Source organism: Labeo rohita, chromosome 7 (assembly GCF_022985175.1).
Source record: "Labeo rohita strain BAU-BD-2019 chromosome 7, IGBB_LRoh.1.0, whole genome shotgun sequence".
Taxonomy (NCBI): Eukaryota; Metazoa; Chordata; class Actinopteri; order Cypriniformes; family Cyprinidae; genus Labeo; species Labeo rohita.
This window is the reverse complement of record NC_066875.1, coordinates 2561905-2578455: the sequence shown is the minus strand read 5'-3', so window position 1 is coordinate 2578455 and position 16551 is coordinate 2561905. Positions and strand designations below refer to the sequence as shown.

The window sequence follows — 16551 nt, the reverse complement described above, 5'->3', positions numbered from 1 at the left end:
ATGGCTGACTGCATGTTTTTATTAGTTCATGGGAGGGTGAAATAGCACAAGTGTGTGTGTCATAAAGATTTAATGAGAGAGTTAAGTGTGTGCGACTCTAATGCAGAACATTATGCATGATTCATAATCTTTAAACCCTCTTATTTCTTATTTTTCAATTGTCTGAGCAGGTTTGTGAGCTCGCTGAACAGCATTCGTCATTGTCCACGTAACGAGAACATTTGTGCGCATCTTTCAGATCGCTTGTGCCGTCTTCGCAGCTCTGCTGCATTTCTTCTTTCTGTCGGCGTTCACGTGGATGTTTCTGGAAGGCGTTCAGCTCTACATCATGCTGGTGGAGGTGTTCGAGAGCGAACATTCACGCAGGAGATATTTCTACCTGGCCGGATACGGCATTCCTGCTCTCATCGTGGCCGTTTCTGCCGCAGTGGATTACCGCAGTTACGGGACGGACAGAGTGTGAGTCTCTCACACACAAACACACACAGATGATCTGAATGAGTCTTGTTGGAATGTGTGTGTGTGTGTGGTTGCAGGACGGTTTGAGTTTAGGCTAATGTTGCGGAAATTAAAGTCTGAATAATTGAAAGAACTCTCATGTATCAGCCAAAAGACACAAGAACCTTGAAGACAAGTATTACTTCCTCTGTGTGTGTGTATGTGTAGGTTTGATGCTTGAGTGACGTGTTTTTCTTCTCATTATCAGGTGCTGGTTGCGGTTGGATACTTATTTCATCTGGAGTTTTATAGGCCCTGCCACACTCATCATCATGGTAACCAGCTCTGATAGCCTCTTATAACCTAACACTCAATCTACATCCTGGTCTCCTCACGTGTGAATCCTAAACCAATCCTTGCTTCTGTTCTTCCTAGCTGAATGTGATCTTCCTGGGAATCGCCCTCTACAAGATGTTCCACCACACCGCCATCCTGAAGCCAGATTCTGGCTGCCTTGACAACATCAAGTAAGCCCGACAGTGAGGGGTGGGCTCTTGGGAGGAAGGAGTCTTTGATGGGTGGGGCATATGGTGGGTGGAGCTTGTGAGCCTTTGGTGGGTGGGGCCAACATTGACTGTGGAATTGTTAATGAGTGGGGCATATGGTAGGTGGAGCTTTTGAGAAGTGGAGCCTGTGGCATGTGCTCTTTAGAGGGAGGAGTCTTTGATGGGTGAGGTCTGTAGTAGGTGGAGTCTGAGAGGTTGGGATGGTGAAGGGGTGGAGCCAGTTGTAGATGGGTCCTGAAAAGGGTAGGGCATTTGGTGAATGTGTTCTGTTAGGGTGGAGTCTTTGAGAGGTGTGGATTATGAAAGGTGGAGAAAGTGGGATTGGCTTTTTGGAAGGAGGTGCCTTTGAAAGATGAGGCCTGTGGTGGGTGGAGTTTGTGAAAGGGTGGAGCCAGGAATATAAAGGGTGGGGAATCTGCTCGTGGGTGGAGTCTTCCAGGTGAATTTATATGAGGGATGGAGCTTGTGGTGAATGGAGTCATCAAGGGGTGGAAGGTGGGGTCTTGGGGAGGGGCTATGGGTGGGTGGAGTCTTTAGAGGTGTGGTTGATTAGGGGTGGGGCCTATGGCATGGGCTCTTTGGAGGGAGGAAGTCTGAGATGTTTAGGACTGGAGCCAGATGTAGATGGGGCCTGTAAAGGGTAGGGCATCTGGTGGATGTGTTCTGTTAGGGTAGGGTCTTTGGGGGGTGTTCTAAAGGGTGTAGTCAGTAAAGGGTGAGTGGAAGTCTAAGAGGTTGAGCTTGTTTAGGGCTGGAGCCAGTCGTAGATGGGGCCTGTGAAGCAGTGGATTTCAATCCTGGACCTAGGGACCCATTGCTCTGCATTTTGTGTCTTCCTTATTTAACACACCTGATTCAGATCAACAGTTCGTTAGGAGAGGGATCCTCTACTGAACTGAGTGTGTCAGATAAAGAAGACATACAAAATGTGCAGAGCAGTGGGTCCCCAGGACCAGGATTGAAAACCACTGCTGTAAAGGGTGGTGCATCTGGTGAATGTGTTCTGTTAGGGTGGAGTCTTTGAGAGGTGTGGATTATGAAAGGGGGAGCAAGTGGGATTGGCTTTTTGGAAGGTGGAGACATTGAAAGACGAGGTCTGTGGTGAGTGGAGTTTGTGAGAGGTGGGACTTGTAAAAGGTCAGGGCCCGGAGTCCATACAAAGTGGGGCATCTGGTGGATGTGTTCTGTTAGGGTGGAGCCTTTAAAAGGTAGGAGCTGTTGAGGGTGGAGACTTCCAGATTTATATGAGGGATGGAGCTTGTGGTGGATGGGGTGGAAGGTGGGGTCTTGGGGAGGAGCCTTTGAAATGTTGGAACTGTGGTAGGTGGAGACTTTGAGAGGTGTGGTTGGTGAGGGGTGGGGCCTGTGGCATGGGCCTTTAAGAGGGAGGACCCAATGATCTGTGGTGATCTGTGGTGGTGGATTCTAGAAGGTGTAGTGGTGGAGTCTGGGGTGGATGGAGCCTGTTGGTCTGAGTCTTCCTTGAGGATCCTTTGATAGGTGGGGCCTGAGGTGGGTTGAATCTATGACAGGTGAATATGTGAGAGGTGAAGTCATGCAGGGATCTAGTGGGTGTAGTCTGTGAGGGGTGGGGCTTTTAGGGAGGAACTTTTGAAATGTAAGGACTGGGGTTGAGCCTTTTGTGAGGAGCCGTTAAGAGGTAAGTGGAGTCTTCCAAAGGTGAATTTATGAGAGATGGAGCTTGTAGGGCATGGGTCATTGAGGGGTGGAAAGTGGGATCTTTGAGGAGGCTTTGAAATATAGGGGCTGTGGTGGGTGGGATCTGTTTGAGGGGTGGAGCCTGTTGAATGGGCTCTTTTGTGGAGGAGCCCTAAAGTTGACTATGTGAACAGTGGAGTCATTAAAGGGTTGGCACTGTGGTGGGTGTGCTCGGAGATGGGTGGGATCTTTAGGGAGGAGCCTCTGGAAGGTGTGGCTTGTGATGGGTGGAGTCTTTGAGACATCTAAAGATTCTTGTAATGTTCATCATTCCTCCAGCGAAGGCTAATAATCTTATTTTGTTGAGTAGAGTGCCATATGCATTGTTTTTGGGATGTGTCAGGACTAGGCATTAGTGTTCATGCTACAAATTTCCAAACCTATATTTCACTGAGATTAGTTGAGTAGCTTGACAAAACCAATGGCAGTTAGGTAATGAGACGGAAACGTGGTAGGAGTGTTGTGTTTGGGAGACCTGTTTGGAAACAGCCATTATGCTGCTCTGTTTTATGGTGCTAATTGTGCAGAAATGACATACTTCACACTTATAAACAGAAGTGTAAGGCCCATTGAACATCTGCAGTAGAACTCGTCTGGCTCATTTTTCATATTGTTGTTGTAGGTTGAGGTGAAAGTAAAACTGGCACAGCTATCCCACAGTGTGCGTGTGTGTCCGTCTGTGTATTCAGTGGGGAGGTTGTCGTTACCTGAAGATCTGTGTTGTTTCACAGGAAAGAGCAGCAGACATTCTGCCCAAATTAACCTCCGCATGCACATGAATATTCATCACCGGAGCCACACAGCAGCCACTCAGAAGAGCAGAGCGCTGAAAGGACTATAAATATGCTAATTTATGACTGTCCCCTCAGATCCAGCATAGAGAGCAGGACAGTGAGATGATGTGTGGGTGCTCAGTTGTTCATGTGTGTGCTTTTGTATGCGTGGTGCATGCTAATCAGGCGGTTTGAGCCAATCATCTTGTAGTATCACTGCTGTGGATGAGGCGAGATTTGAAAGTGCATCAGTGCATTCGTGTGTGCGTTAAAGGGCCAAGCTGGACTGATATGTCCCTTCGCCCAGGGAACTGTGATGGACATCTGATTGAAGTGAATATATCCTGACTCTGACACATGTATTCTGAAGGGATTCTTGTATCGAGCTCAACAGCGACGTTTGCAGTGGCCTTGGGATTCGTTCTTGAATTATCTGTCTTGTTCTTGTTCTCTCTAGGCTTTTTAGAAACATATTCAAAGCTTTGAGCCAAACCAGAAATGATTCACAGCATTGAAAACATTGATTTGATAAAAATTAGCAAAAAACAGCCATGCGATAAGAAACTATTAAAGTATAAAATATATTTGATGTTTTTTGCAAGATATTAAAATGAAGGGTGCTTACCTGAATATGCACTTGTAGTGTAATTCAGATCTTAAAAAACTTGCACATAATATAATATTAATGAAATAAATGGTATTTAAGTGACTCAGAAAAGAGACACTAATGATTTAAGACACTTAAGTACTTTTAAATAGTCCACTTTATAATAATGTAAAATTAGAAGTTTTACTTTAATATTAATTTTAAATCATTGTTTCAATCATTTTCTGTTCTGCTTTAAAGAAGTACACTTATTTTGATGTGTTGACTAACATACTAAAGCACATGTAGTCATTTTAACTGTAGTGCTTTATTCAATATTAAGTTTATTAAATGTCCCAAATTTCAACTTTATCATTACAAATGTATATAATACATAGCACAGATGCGGTAGAAATTACATTAAAGTGTATTTTAGTTTATCATAAATGCTTGACAGTACATTTTACCCACTTTAATCATATTTCAGACATAACAGAATTATGCAATTATATATATAGATGTACTTAAGTCTACTTAACTGGGTCAAAAACATGTTCGGCTAATTGCAACTAATACGTTTTAATTTAATTGCACTTAATGTAATTAAGCATCTAGAAGCCTTGAAATTATGTTTGCAAATAACATATTATTTTAAAGTATATTGTTTCCATAATAAATACTCTTTTTAAAAGTTATGCTAAAGTGTATTTTTCTCAAAGGTATAAATGGTTGAATTAGAAACTGGACTGTTTTATGAGATTGAATGATTATTGTTACTGTACTGTAAAGATTCCCAGTGACAGATTCTTTGATTGGTGGATCCTGCTTATGGAAGGATTATGGGTAGTGTAGTGTGTAGTTCTTAATTTTCAGTTTTGGACCTCATGTTATTTCTGTCTCGAGAGGTTTATATGTTATTGCAGAATCAAATTCTCTGTGGTAGAAACAAATGGGACTTTTACTTCCAGAGCTCTGCTGCTGCTGCTGCTATGCTCTATTATGGAGAGTTTGCTATAAATATTTCTTCTTATTCATTTTGAAGGGGTTCGTATAAAACGGAATGACAACTGTAGAGGTGATGAGTTTGATTAATTCACAAGCGAGGGTCTTATTTCAGCCACACATCTCCTCCCTCCATTGGGTCTGAGATTAAATGGGATAATTCTTGTAATCAGATGTTCTATTCATGCTAATAATGAGGTAATGACAGTCTCTTGTTAGTAGTTTTCATACTCAGCTGTATTGGTTTGATCTGTAGACGTTTGATTGCATGCTCTAATAAGAAACACTTACAAAATCGTGAGTGTGTTTATTTGTTGATGTTCAACACCAAAATCTCATATCATGATGTGAGTAATTCTGTATTCTATATAACACAATTTACACAGTGTTTGAAAGAAGTCTCTTCTGCTCACCAAGGCTGCATTTATTTAATCAAAAATACAGTAAAAACTGTGAAATATTATTACAATTTTAAAAAGCCATTTTCTGTTTAAATATACTTTAAAATGTAATTTATTTTTGTGATCAAAGCTGAATTTTCAGCATCATTACTCCAGTCTTCAGTGTAACATGATTCTTCATAAATCATTCTAATATGCTGATTTCCTGTTTAACAAACATTTATGATTATTATATACGATATTTTTCTAAAAACTGATTTTTTATGAATGAAACATTTAAAAGAACATATTTTACTTGAAATCAAGCCCTTTGTCACATTTTAAATGCTTTACCGCCACTTGTGATCAATTTAATGCATCCTTGATGAATAGAAATTTTAATTTCTTTAAAAAAGCATCCCATCTAGGAGGGTGTTGATATGTGAAATGATTGACAGGTGGCAGCTGGTATATCAGATCAAGTGGGCGGGACACTGCCCCTCAAGGGACGTTTTATTGGCTGAACATTTAGACACGCCCCTGTTAAGATGCTGATGCTGTCGATATTTCTGGTCCACTTTCCCAGATGAGACAGAGTGTAAATTATAAAAGTCTGTATGTGCTGTTTTGTCCGTGTTTGAAGTCCACTAGCAGAACACTGAACGACCGCTGGACTCAAACACATAAATGAAGGCATATATCTGGATTTGTTGTGTGACAGAAGTGAGGCGTGGAGGTCGTGACCTCTGTGAGCGGAGCAGGGCGGCCGTAGGTTGGTTTGCGGTTAATAACTCGACCTTCCAAATAGCCTTATAAATCACATCACACGCTTTTAAATCTTTTTTTATTTCTTAGACACAACTGTTATAAATCATACAACAGACAACAGAAGTACTGATGTTCACAAACCTGAACAAACACATGCTGTATGATGCTGTGGTGAACGTAAAGGGACAGTTTGCTTAAAAATGAAAGTTTGGTCTTCATGGTCATCCTCGTGTGGCTCTAAACCTGTATGCTTTTCTTATTTCTGTATCTACAGAATATCTACAAACGAAATGTTTTTGTGCAAACAGTAAATGTCAGTGGGGTCTAAAATCATCTTTTGTGAAAAAAAAAAAAAGAAAGAAAACTTACATTAGCAGGTTTGACTTCAAATCTAAAGCTGTGAAGTTTAAGCTCAACTAAATGTTTCACTGCCCCTCCGTTATTAATGTATTATGACTATTTACACCAGATTTTGATTTACCTGATCAAAACAGTTTTATATTATTATCTTTACAAGCTCAAGTATTACAAAATGTGAAGCCACTTTATCCTGTCATTTCTTTTGAATAATCACATAATTGTTTTGCATCCAAGAAGAGCTGAATAAACAAAAACTAAAGTAATATGAGATTAAGTACTTTTCATCTGTAAATTATTCAATTGACTGTATTACCTGAAATTAACATTACTGAATGGATATCTAACACAGGTGTTAAAGGAGATGTCCACTTCCAAAACAAAGATACACATATAATGTACTCACCCCCTTGTCATCCAAGATGTTCATGTCTTTCTTTCTTGAGTCGTAAAGAAATTATGTTTTTTGAGGAAAACATTTCAGGGTTTTTCTCCATATAATGGACTGATATGGTGCCCCGAGTTTGAACTTCCAAAAGTCAGTTTAAATGCAGCTTCAAACAATCCCAAATGCGATCCAGCAGAGGAAGAAGGGTCTTAGCGAAACGATCGGTTATTTTCATAAAAATAATACGATTTATATACTTTTTAATGTCAAATGCTCGTCTTGTCTTACTCTGCCTGGACTGTTTTTGTTCCGGTACACAGAGTTCAGGGAGAGAAAGGCAAGATGAGCGTTCGTCATTAAAAAGTATTTAAATTGTTGTTGTTTTTTTTAATGAAAATAACCGATCGTTTTGCTTCTTCCTCGGCTGGGATCGTTTACAACCACATTTGTGATCGTTTGAAGCCGCATTTAAAAATTGGGGCACCATATCAGTCCATTATATGGAGAAAAATCCTGAATTTCTTTACGACTGAAGAAAGACAGACATGAACATCTTGGATGACAAAGGGGTGAGTACATTATATGTGAATCTTTGTTTTGGAAGTGGACTTCTCCTCTCGCAAAAACTGCAAATAAATAAATACTACCATTTAAAAGTTTGTGACATGTATAGAGATGAAAAAATGACTGTGAATGGGAAGAAAATTATGCTTGTCAAACTATTTCAAGGTCTTCTGGATTGTTCAATTGTTGTATATCGGCCGTTGTCATTGCTTCCTTTTAAGTTTCATTTTATTTCATTGTTGCATGTTTCAAAGGAGTTATTATTTTGTGTGTCTGTTTTATTCTTTCATTGATCTTCTTTCATTGATGTTTTCTGCTGATGTTTGTCCAGCTATCGCTATTATGACGGCTGTCTCGTAGTGGAGTGGCACTGGTAAGATCAGCCTGTTTCTCACCTGTCATCTGTCCTTCCGGAGGTCATGAACCCGCACACCTCGCCCTGTGTTTGATACATATGTGTGTGGAATTCATGCTCATCTGTCTCTCCTTTTACAGATTGTTTTACCCATGATCTGAACTAATCGTTACTAAATGTTTACCAAATTGTTCTTTAGCCAGTTTTTTTCAGGTAAATTTCCAACATGGAATTAAGTAAAACCTGCCTAAGTAGACTTAAGCAAAGTAATTTGATTTGCCTTTTAGTTTGTAACTGCAGTCTCTGTTCCTCAGCAAACTCTTTTAATTATGCAGCGTAATTGAACGTTAATCAATAACAGGTTTTTGCCTTTACTCAAAAATGCATAAAACAGCACCTACTTTCAACATTTACTCTCTCAATTCAGTCCTGTGCAAAGATGCTTATTGATATGTAATGAGTTAGGGCTGCACGATTATGACAGAAATCGTAATTGTCGATTATTCCCTTGAAATTGTAATTGCGATTATTAATTACGATTATCACAATTTACATTGAATGATGTCTCGAATAGCTTTATACCATTGTCTGAAGCAACTGCATGCCACATTTTTATATATAGTTTCTTCTTTAAATATAAAAAAAGTAAAAATTTTAAAAATAAAAACAATGAGAAAAAAAAACCTTAACATAACCTGTAGGAAAAATACACACATATACACGCGCACACCCACACATCTTAAGAAAGCAGAATAATGTAAGTGGACTTTATTTTATTTTTATTTTTTTTATAATTGAGCCTTTGATCGATTACATAATTGTGGCATCTGAAATTGTAATCACAATTAAAAATTTGATTAATTGTGCAGCCCTAGAATGAGTAAAAATTGTAGTTCTACTGAATATAATTTCTCCATTCTCAAATATTTTTATTTACTTTAACAAAAATATTAAACATTATTTAAAAAATATATATAATTAGTCAAATACTAAATTCTTTTGGAGTGAAAAAAAACTTATTTTAGACAAAACTAAATCAGCTAAAAAAAAGCAGCTATCTCTTAGCAAGAAATAGCACTACATGTGAAACAAAGGGCAATAGTGCTTATTGATATGGGGTAAGTTATAATTGTAGTTCTGATCTGATATTCATTCATCTGATATTCAGTTTATATCTAATATCTATTCTTAAGTATTTTAAATTAAATTTAACAGCAGTTAAAATTTGTTAGTCAAATACGAAAATACGCACATACATGCATACATATTAGGGATGTAACAATATCAAAATCTCACAATATGATAATATCGCAATATGAAGTCCGTAACATGATATTTATTGCAATATTTAAAAAAAAAAAAAAAAAGACAAAAAATTAAGAATTGGAAAAAATGTAAAATTCTGTGCATTTTAACGTTTAATTATCCTATCTAATGCACTTTGAGAGTTCAGAATTAAGAGCTCCAACCCATGTTCATAACTTAAGTCAGAAAAAAGTCAGTGAATTGACTTGTGCCTGAACTGAACCCTCTTTTTATTTGTGATATACTGTCTCAGTCTAAATTACTTTCACACTGGTGGGAAACCAAACAAATTAGAATATAATAATAATAATAATAACAACAACGATGACAGTAATAGCCATGTATTGTGAAACAATTGCACCGCAAAATAAATGAAAATGAATATTTTATAGGTATATTATTTTTGCTTTACAGTACAGTAGGGAAATTAAAATATTTATTTCCTTTTCTAATGAAAGAGATGTTTTGAATTTGGACTGCAGTAATGTTACTCATTTAAACTGCTCGCTATCAGCAATTCATACTGCACTTTTAAGCTTTTATTTTGATGGAAAACTCTAGCTTCAGTGAAAACGGGCTTACAAAAACGCCTCTCACTACAAATGTAGTGAAATAATCATCTGCCGTGAAAATAAAGTATAACTGGTGGCCGCTGCGTTTCCAAATGCGTGCTAAACTCACAGCGCATGCAATAAATGAGTGCACTGCATTCATTCACTGTGAACGGAGCCATTCTGAGGCACGAGAAACATGAGCTGATCGCCTGAATGAAGTGAACGCACAGCGAAAACAGACCAGATGAAGGGATTAAGCCATAATGCACTTTCAGTTTTAGTTCGTTTGACTGATACTGTGTCAAAGCATAATGGCCCAAAACACAACTTTAAAGACCTTTTATGTTAGAATAAGAAGTTTAAATATATTAAAAAAACTACATTTTTTGCCTGGAAGACCTGTCGTTTCATATCATCATGTGACCACGATAATATCATATAGATAATGTCGTTACATCCCAAATACATAAACAGATGTAGATTTTAAACAAAAATTAAAAGAGAAGTCCACTTCCAGAAGAACAATTTACATTATATGTACTCAACCCCTTGTCATCCAAGATGTTCATGTCTTTCTTTCTTCAGTTGTAAAGAAATTATGTTTTTTGAGGAAAACATTTCAGCATTTTTCTCCATATAATGGACTGATATGCTGCCCCGAGTTTGAACTTACATAATGCGGCTTCAAACGATCCCAAATGCGCTTGTAAACGATCCCAGCCGAGGAAGAAGGGTCTTATCTAGCGTAACGATCAGTTATTTTCATTTAAAAAAATACAATTTATATACTTTTTAATGTCAAACACTCGTCTTACTCTGCCTGGACTGTTTTTCTTCCGGTTCATGACAGTTAGGGTATGTCGAAAAACTCCCATCACATGTTCTCCCTCAACTTCAAAATCATCGCCATTTTACCTTTTTTGTTAAGGGTGTTTGATCTTCTTTGCATGTTTACTTTGCAAAGACTGGGTCGGTACTTCTGCAGCGATGTAGGATGATTTTGAAATGATTTTTGAAGTTGAGGGGAAAAAAATATGATCTGAGTTTTTCAACATACCCTAACTGTCTTGAGTCAGAATACACAAAGTTCAGGGAGACTAAGACAAGACGAGCGTTTGAGATTAAAAAGTATTTAAATTGTATTTTTTTTATAATGAAAATAACTGGATCGTTTCACTAGATAAGACCCTTCTTCCTCGACTGGGATCGTTTGAAGCCGCATTTAAAATGTGTTTTGGAAGTTCAAACTCGGGGCACCATATCAGTCCATATGGAGAAAAAAAAAAGAAAGAAATGTTTTCCTCAAAAAACATAATTTCTTTACAACTGAAGAAAGAAAGACACAAACATCTTGGATGACAAGGGGGTGAGTACATTATCTGTAAATTGTTGTTCTGGAGGTCAACTTCTCCTTTAATTGTTGGATTTTTCAGTCATTGATTTGGGTATGTTCCACTCAAACGTTCACTGATATTTAGAGATTTAAGGTGTAATTATTTATTACTGCGATGCAAATCCACTGCAGCAGTGTATAACATTTTGAGGGAACAGCACGCCATCATCCAGTGTGCCGCAGTTTACATTCATCTCAATGGCAGCTGAAGTAGACAAAGTATCAGAACTGCATTGCCTGTGTGCTGCCATCTTTGCTCACAAGCTTATTTTGACTTTGTCCTGACGCAGAATAAAGAAAAACAGCAGAGACAACTAAATATCCTAAAATAACAGAATTTTCAAGAGCACCAATATGTCATCATCATCATTTCATGTGTGTTTGACACTGATTGACGTGGGCGTGCTGAGTTTGATCCATGTGTCATCACTGATTCTTTTTATTCATTAATCTGTGACTCAATTAAACCCACTCAGAGTGTTTCTAGAGAGTTCTGCGCGGACCGACGCTCGTCATCGCTCAGCACCTCGAGGACATTATTCACATCTCCATCAAGACTTTCTGCCTCCAACTAACTCAATTACAGCTGCCATTGGGATGCAGATTCGCTCTTGAGACGGAGGGAGACGATATGACAAATTGCTGCTAATTCACTTAAACGCTTTAAAAGCGCTCTCTTTATCATAATTCACGTTCATTTTAACCGGGCGATCCGATACCTGAGGGAGGAGAGGCGTTCGCTCGCGCTCTGTGTTTGTTAAACTCCCAGCAGGACGTCGTTAACGCAATGAATCGCCGGTATCTCGTTCAATTAAACTTTAAATGCACCGGGGGTTTTGCAGCACGAGTGTGTTTTAGAGAGGGTGAACCAAGGTGTGAATGACTTGCATCTGCATACCGTAGCTTCAGGAGAAACGGAAGGAGAGCATAAGGGATGAGCTTTCTGGAGAGCGGATCTTTTTTCACATATCGGTGTGAGAAATACAGGATATTATTCCCTCGAGACGAAAGCGAGAAATGGAGATTTAACGCCGGTGAAGAGACTCCGACAAGAGCGTGAGCTAATTAAGAGTTTTTTAACGTGCAATTGGTTTGCCGCTTTCCACAAATTCATTACGCCGCTGCATGACTTTCTGAAGCGTTAGACCATCTGTGCGGGATTTTAAATAGAATTGATGCAAGTTCTTCCAATTCTTCCATTGTTTGTGGTAATTCGCCATGTATAAATCGAAGGTTTGATCAAACTGATTGCAGAGAATTGAGGCCTCATTTAAAACTTTAAAACACTGCAAATTTATTTATCTAAAAAAAGCTGTTCTAGTTTATAAAGGTTTTCTTTATTGCTCTTGTTAAGGCAAATAAAACCACATCCATTATGAGTCCAGTTACTCACTTTGTAAACTCAGTGAATCGCCCGTTATAGAGCGCTGCGTTTCTGCTCTGCCCTTTAAAATACATCTTGAAATTTGCTCTTGCTCTTCACATGAATATCAGACAGAAATGCCATGATCATGTTTTCCAGTTGCTCTCATTTACTGAGTGAGTTAGTATAAGTTAGTTAAATAGTAACATTAATGTATGTTTATGAATGTACATATAAGAACCCTGCTTATATAATATTTGTTTCTAAAGGTTAAACACTGTCTTGCACTGACCGTTTGTTGAAAAGGAAAATTACCTAATTTTTAAGAGCTTCTGGCTCCGTTTTATCTTATTTGTGAAATGCCAATTGTAATCCATTTTGTAGATATTCTAAATGCATTATAATTCACTTCAGTTGCATGCTTGGACACAGTTACATGATTTACAGAAGGCTATAATGCATTACAACACAGGATCGATGTGTTGTGCCATCATGTGTTTTATTGTTTCATTCTCATTAAAGCTATAACCATGACTATAAGTATTGTAATGTTTCATAACTGTGGTTTCATTGATGTATGTAGCACAGTGTTACTATGGTGTTAATTATATTTATTAATATTTTTAATTTGATTTTATTTCATTATTTTTAATTTGAGCAATTCCATGTGCTTTTGTCACTTGTTATTTATTTATGATATTACTATTTTCACTTGCATTTATTTTTCAGCTTTAGTAATTTTAGTACTTCAACTTATACTTAAGGTTTAACTGTTCATCTGGCATTTATCAGGTTGTAATTGTTAGAATGGCCACAGATGGGTGATTTCCACATAAAACTGATTGTGCAGACCAAACCGTAAGTTATAGAGACTTGAAACTTGGAGGGATGGTAGTACTCACACTGCCTACAATGTCACCAAGTCTCACCCCAGTCGACCTGACGGGGGCACTACAGCAAACAAAAGTAGGAAATCATTCATAACTGTCAGTCGTAGGCTCAGTTGTCTTATGTCGTTGAAATTCTTGGCTCACGCCGGACAAAACTCACATCTCAGATTTGATCATGAGCCTGGCGAAATTTTCTCTGGAGAGTGAATATCAATAATTATCAAAAAAAAAGTTTAACTTTCGACTCACCGTCACAAAGGCGCGCTAAAACGTTCTAAGGGGACGGGGCCACTTTTAGTAAAATGCCTATGACTCCTGAACGGAATGAGATATCACCGCACACTTGTGTAAAAGCTCAATCTGAGGTCACAGAAAAAATGCAGAGATTGGCCACTTGGTGGCGCTATAAGAGGGGGAAAAAAAATGGCTATAACTAGGCAACCATTTGTCCTATCAACATGAAAATCGCTGTGCACAGTCTTGGTCCAAAGTGCCACAAGTGTCTATGGGGACATTTGTCTAAAAAAAAAAAACATGGCCAATAAAGTTTGAGCACATATTAGACTAGATTAACGGAGGCCGATTGGAATGAAACTCAGTGGGCCTGTTTGACTCAAAGCCCCTAAGGTATGTGAGAAATTTAAAAGAAATCGGCCAATGGGGGGCGATATCGCACTTTTTGAGGGCATAAACAATTGTATATGTGTTCTATCATCGTATGATAGAACTTTTCATTCTGAACAACTTTGCCTGTAGAACCACTGCTGTCAATCAAACCGTTTTTTTAAATGATTGCCTGGATGTGAAAAACCTACTTTTGCGAACTACTCCTAGGTTTTTCGCTCAGTCTGAAAAACACTGCAGTGCAATTCTCTGAACTCTCTAGGTCAATAATTATCCAAAACATTTTGAAATATACCTTAACGTGGAAGCTATAACATGGTCATTTAGAAAAGGGGCCTGTCCAAATATACCCAAAAGCCTATAAAGCCTAAACGAAAACTCAAAACTAAATCCGCTGAGCACATGCAACAGTTGATTCTAAACAAGCATGCAAAGTTTCAGGGAGATCGGACCACAGCTGGCGCTATAACAGTGATAAATGTTATAAAAACATATTTCTATGGTAAAAAAAAAAAAGCTTTTTTAATAATTGATCTAGGTGGTTAAAAAGGCTTGCTAAATAATATATAATGTATTTTTCCTTATTTGCTTAAATACCTAAAGTGCTTGAACCCCGGTAATCGCTGCTGTTTTATTTTTATTTCAATTATCAAAAAACTGTTTTTGAATTGTTTTTAGTTTTAGTTAACAATAACAACATGATGAGGAATTTTTATTATAAACATCCTTCATTCATTATACTGTACAGTATATACAGGTGTAATGTATTACTGAAGTCAGTGTTTGGGAGTGTTTATGGGCCGATCATGTCAATTAATACCCGTCATTAAGATGGACACAGCAAAATGATGTTTAATAGTCTCCACTCTAATTCCATCAATCATTGATTTTGCTGTGCACCTGCTGCAGTTATTAGACCCAAACTCAGTGTGTGTGTGGTAATTACCCCCAACACCTGTCTGTGTGTGTGTGTGTGTTTGTCAGTGGTTGATCTTGTTTATGTCTTGCGAATTGTTCCGTTGTGCCTTTCTACAGAAATTATTGCTTGTGTTAGAGCTGGATGACATATTGAATATTAATGATATATGATTTAAATGTTTGTGATTTAAATTAGCCAACATCTTGAACATCTCAGTGATTTTAATGCCTTTTTATTTGGCCATAAATAGGCTTACTGTGGTAGTCGGTATATAAGTGTTTGACATTTTGCTTTTTTTATAGAATTAAAGACTATTTAGTTCAGTTTAACCACAGACAATGCAAGAATAAAGAAGAGAGGGCTGACAAGACAATTTAGTGTCAAAACGAAAAACAAAAGCACCTCTTTGACAATATTTCGAATATAGGACATATTGTTTTATTGCTAAACAATAATAATAAACAACAAGCTAAGAATTCATTTTAAAGTAAGAGGGAAATCTACAGATCTTTCATGTATTTGTGTTAAAAATGGTTAAAACATTGGGTATATTTGGAGCCCCACACTTGAAACTCATTTGTTGCCACAAATTGAAGGGACAGTTCACCCAAAAATAAATTCTGTCATTATTTTACTCTCCCTTGTGTCGTTCCAAACAGGTATGAGTTTCTTTGTTCTTTTGAGCACAGAAGAAAACATTTTGAAGAATGTTGGTAACCAGACAGTTGGTGGCCATTGAGTTCCATAGTATGGAAAAAAAAATACTATTAAAGTCAATGGGTACCGTCAACTGTGTTCAATAAACTACATACTTTAGAATATCTTTTTTTTTTTTTCATTTTTGGGTGAACTGTCTCTTTAATAACTAATTCAAGGGTATTTTGTAGTAATTCCCTAATTTTAATTAAATCAAAATGAAGCAAGGAATTTATGCAGAATGGCCACAACTTAATAAAATACATGATTGCAATCAATGTATTTTGGTCCATGTCACATGCGGGGCTCCATATGTCACCCATTTTAAGTAAAGCAAAGTATTAATAATTAAAATTAAAGTTGTAACTGGGCAAGCCTGTGGCTCTTTATTTCTTCTGCACCGGACAAAACTCAACAACAAACACTGCCATGTTACCTTACGTTTGGATGCCTGATATTTGGGAATGCAGTCGTGTGGATGTTTATGCACATTTTTAAAATTTATGCATATTTTTGTGTTTCCATCCAGCACTTAAAATGCGATATTCCATGATTTCTATAAAAATAGGTGGGTAGAAACATAGCAACTGACACATATGTGACCCTGGACCACAATTTTTTTTTATTTTCTGAATAATAGGAATTTTCATTGATGTATGGTTTGTTAGGATAGGACAATATTTGGCTGAGACACAACTATTTGAAAATCTGGAATCTGAGAAAATCGCCTTTAAAGTTGTCCAAATTAAGTTTTTAGCAATGCATATTACTAATCAAAAATTAAGTTTTGATATATTGATGGTAGAAAATTTACAAGATATCTTCATGGAACATGATGTTTACTTAATATCCTAATGATTTTTAGCATAAAAGAAAAATCTACAATTTTGACCCATACAATGTGTTGTTGG

General features: G+C 37.4%; 1 protein-coding gene across 22 annotated transcripts in view; it reads left to right on the top strand.

Moving 5' to 3' along the window:
• The window catches only part of LOC127167882 (adhesion G protein-coupled receptor L3), a 332296-nt gene that overhangs the window by 290535 nt on the left and 25210 nt on the right, over positions 1-16551 (top strand). For all 22 annotated transcript variants that reach the window (XM_051114254.1, XM_051114256.1, XM_051114250.1 and 19 more), the window contains 3 exons: positions 239-459; positions 707-773; positions 874-965. In XM_051114254.1, coding sequence (XP_050970211.1) covers positions 239-459; positions 707-773; positions 874-965 — 380 coding nt within the window. The remainder of the gene's footprint in view (positions 1-238; positions 460-706; positions 774-873; positions 966-16551) is intronic.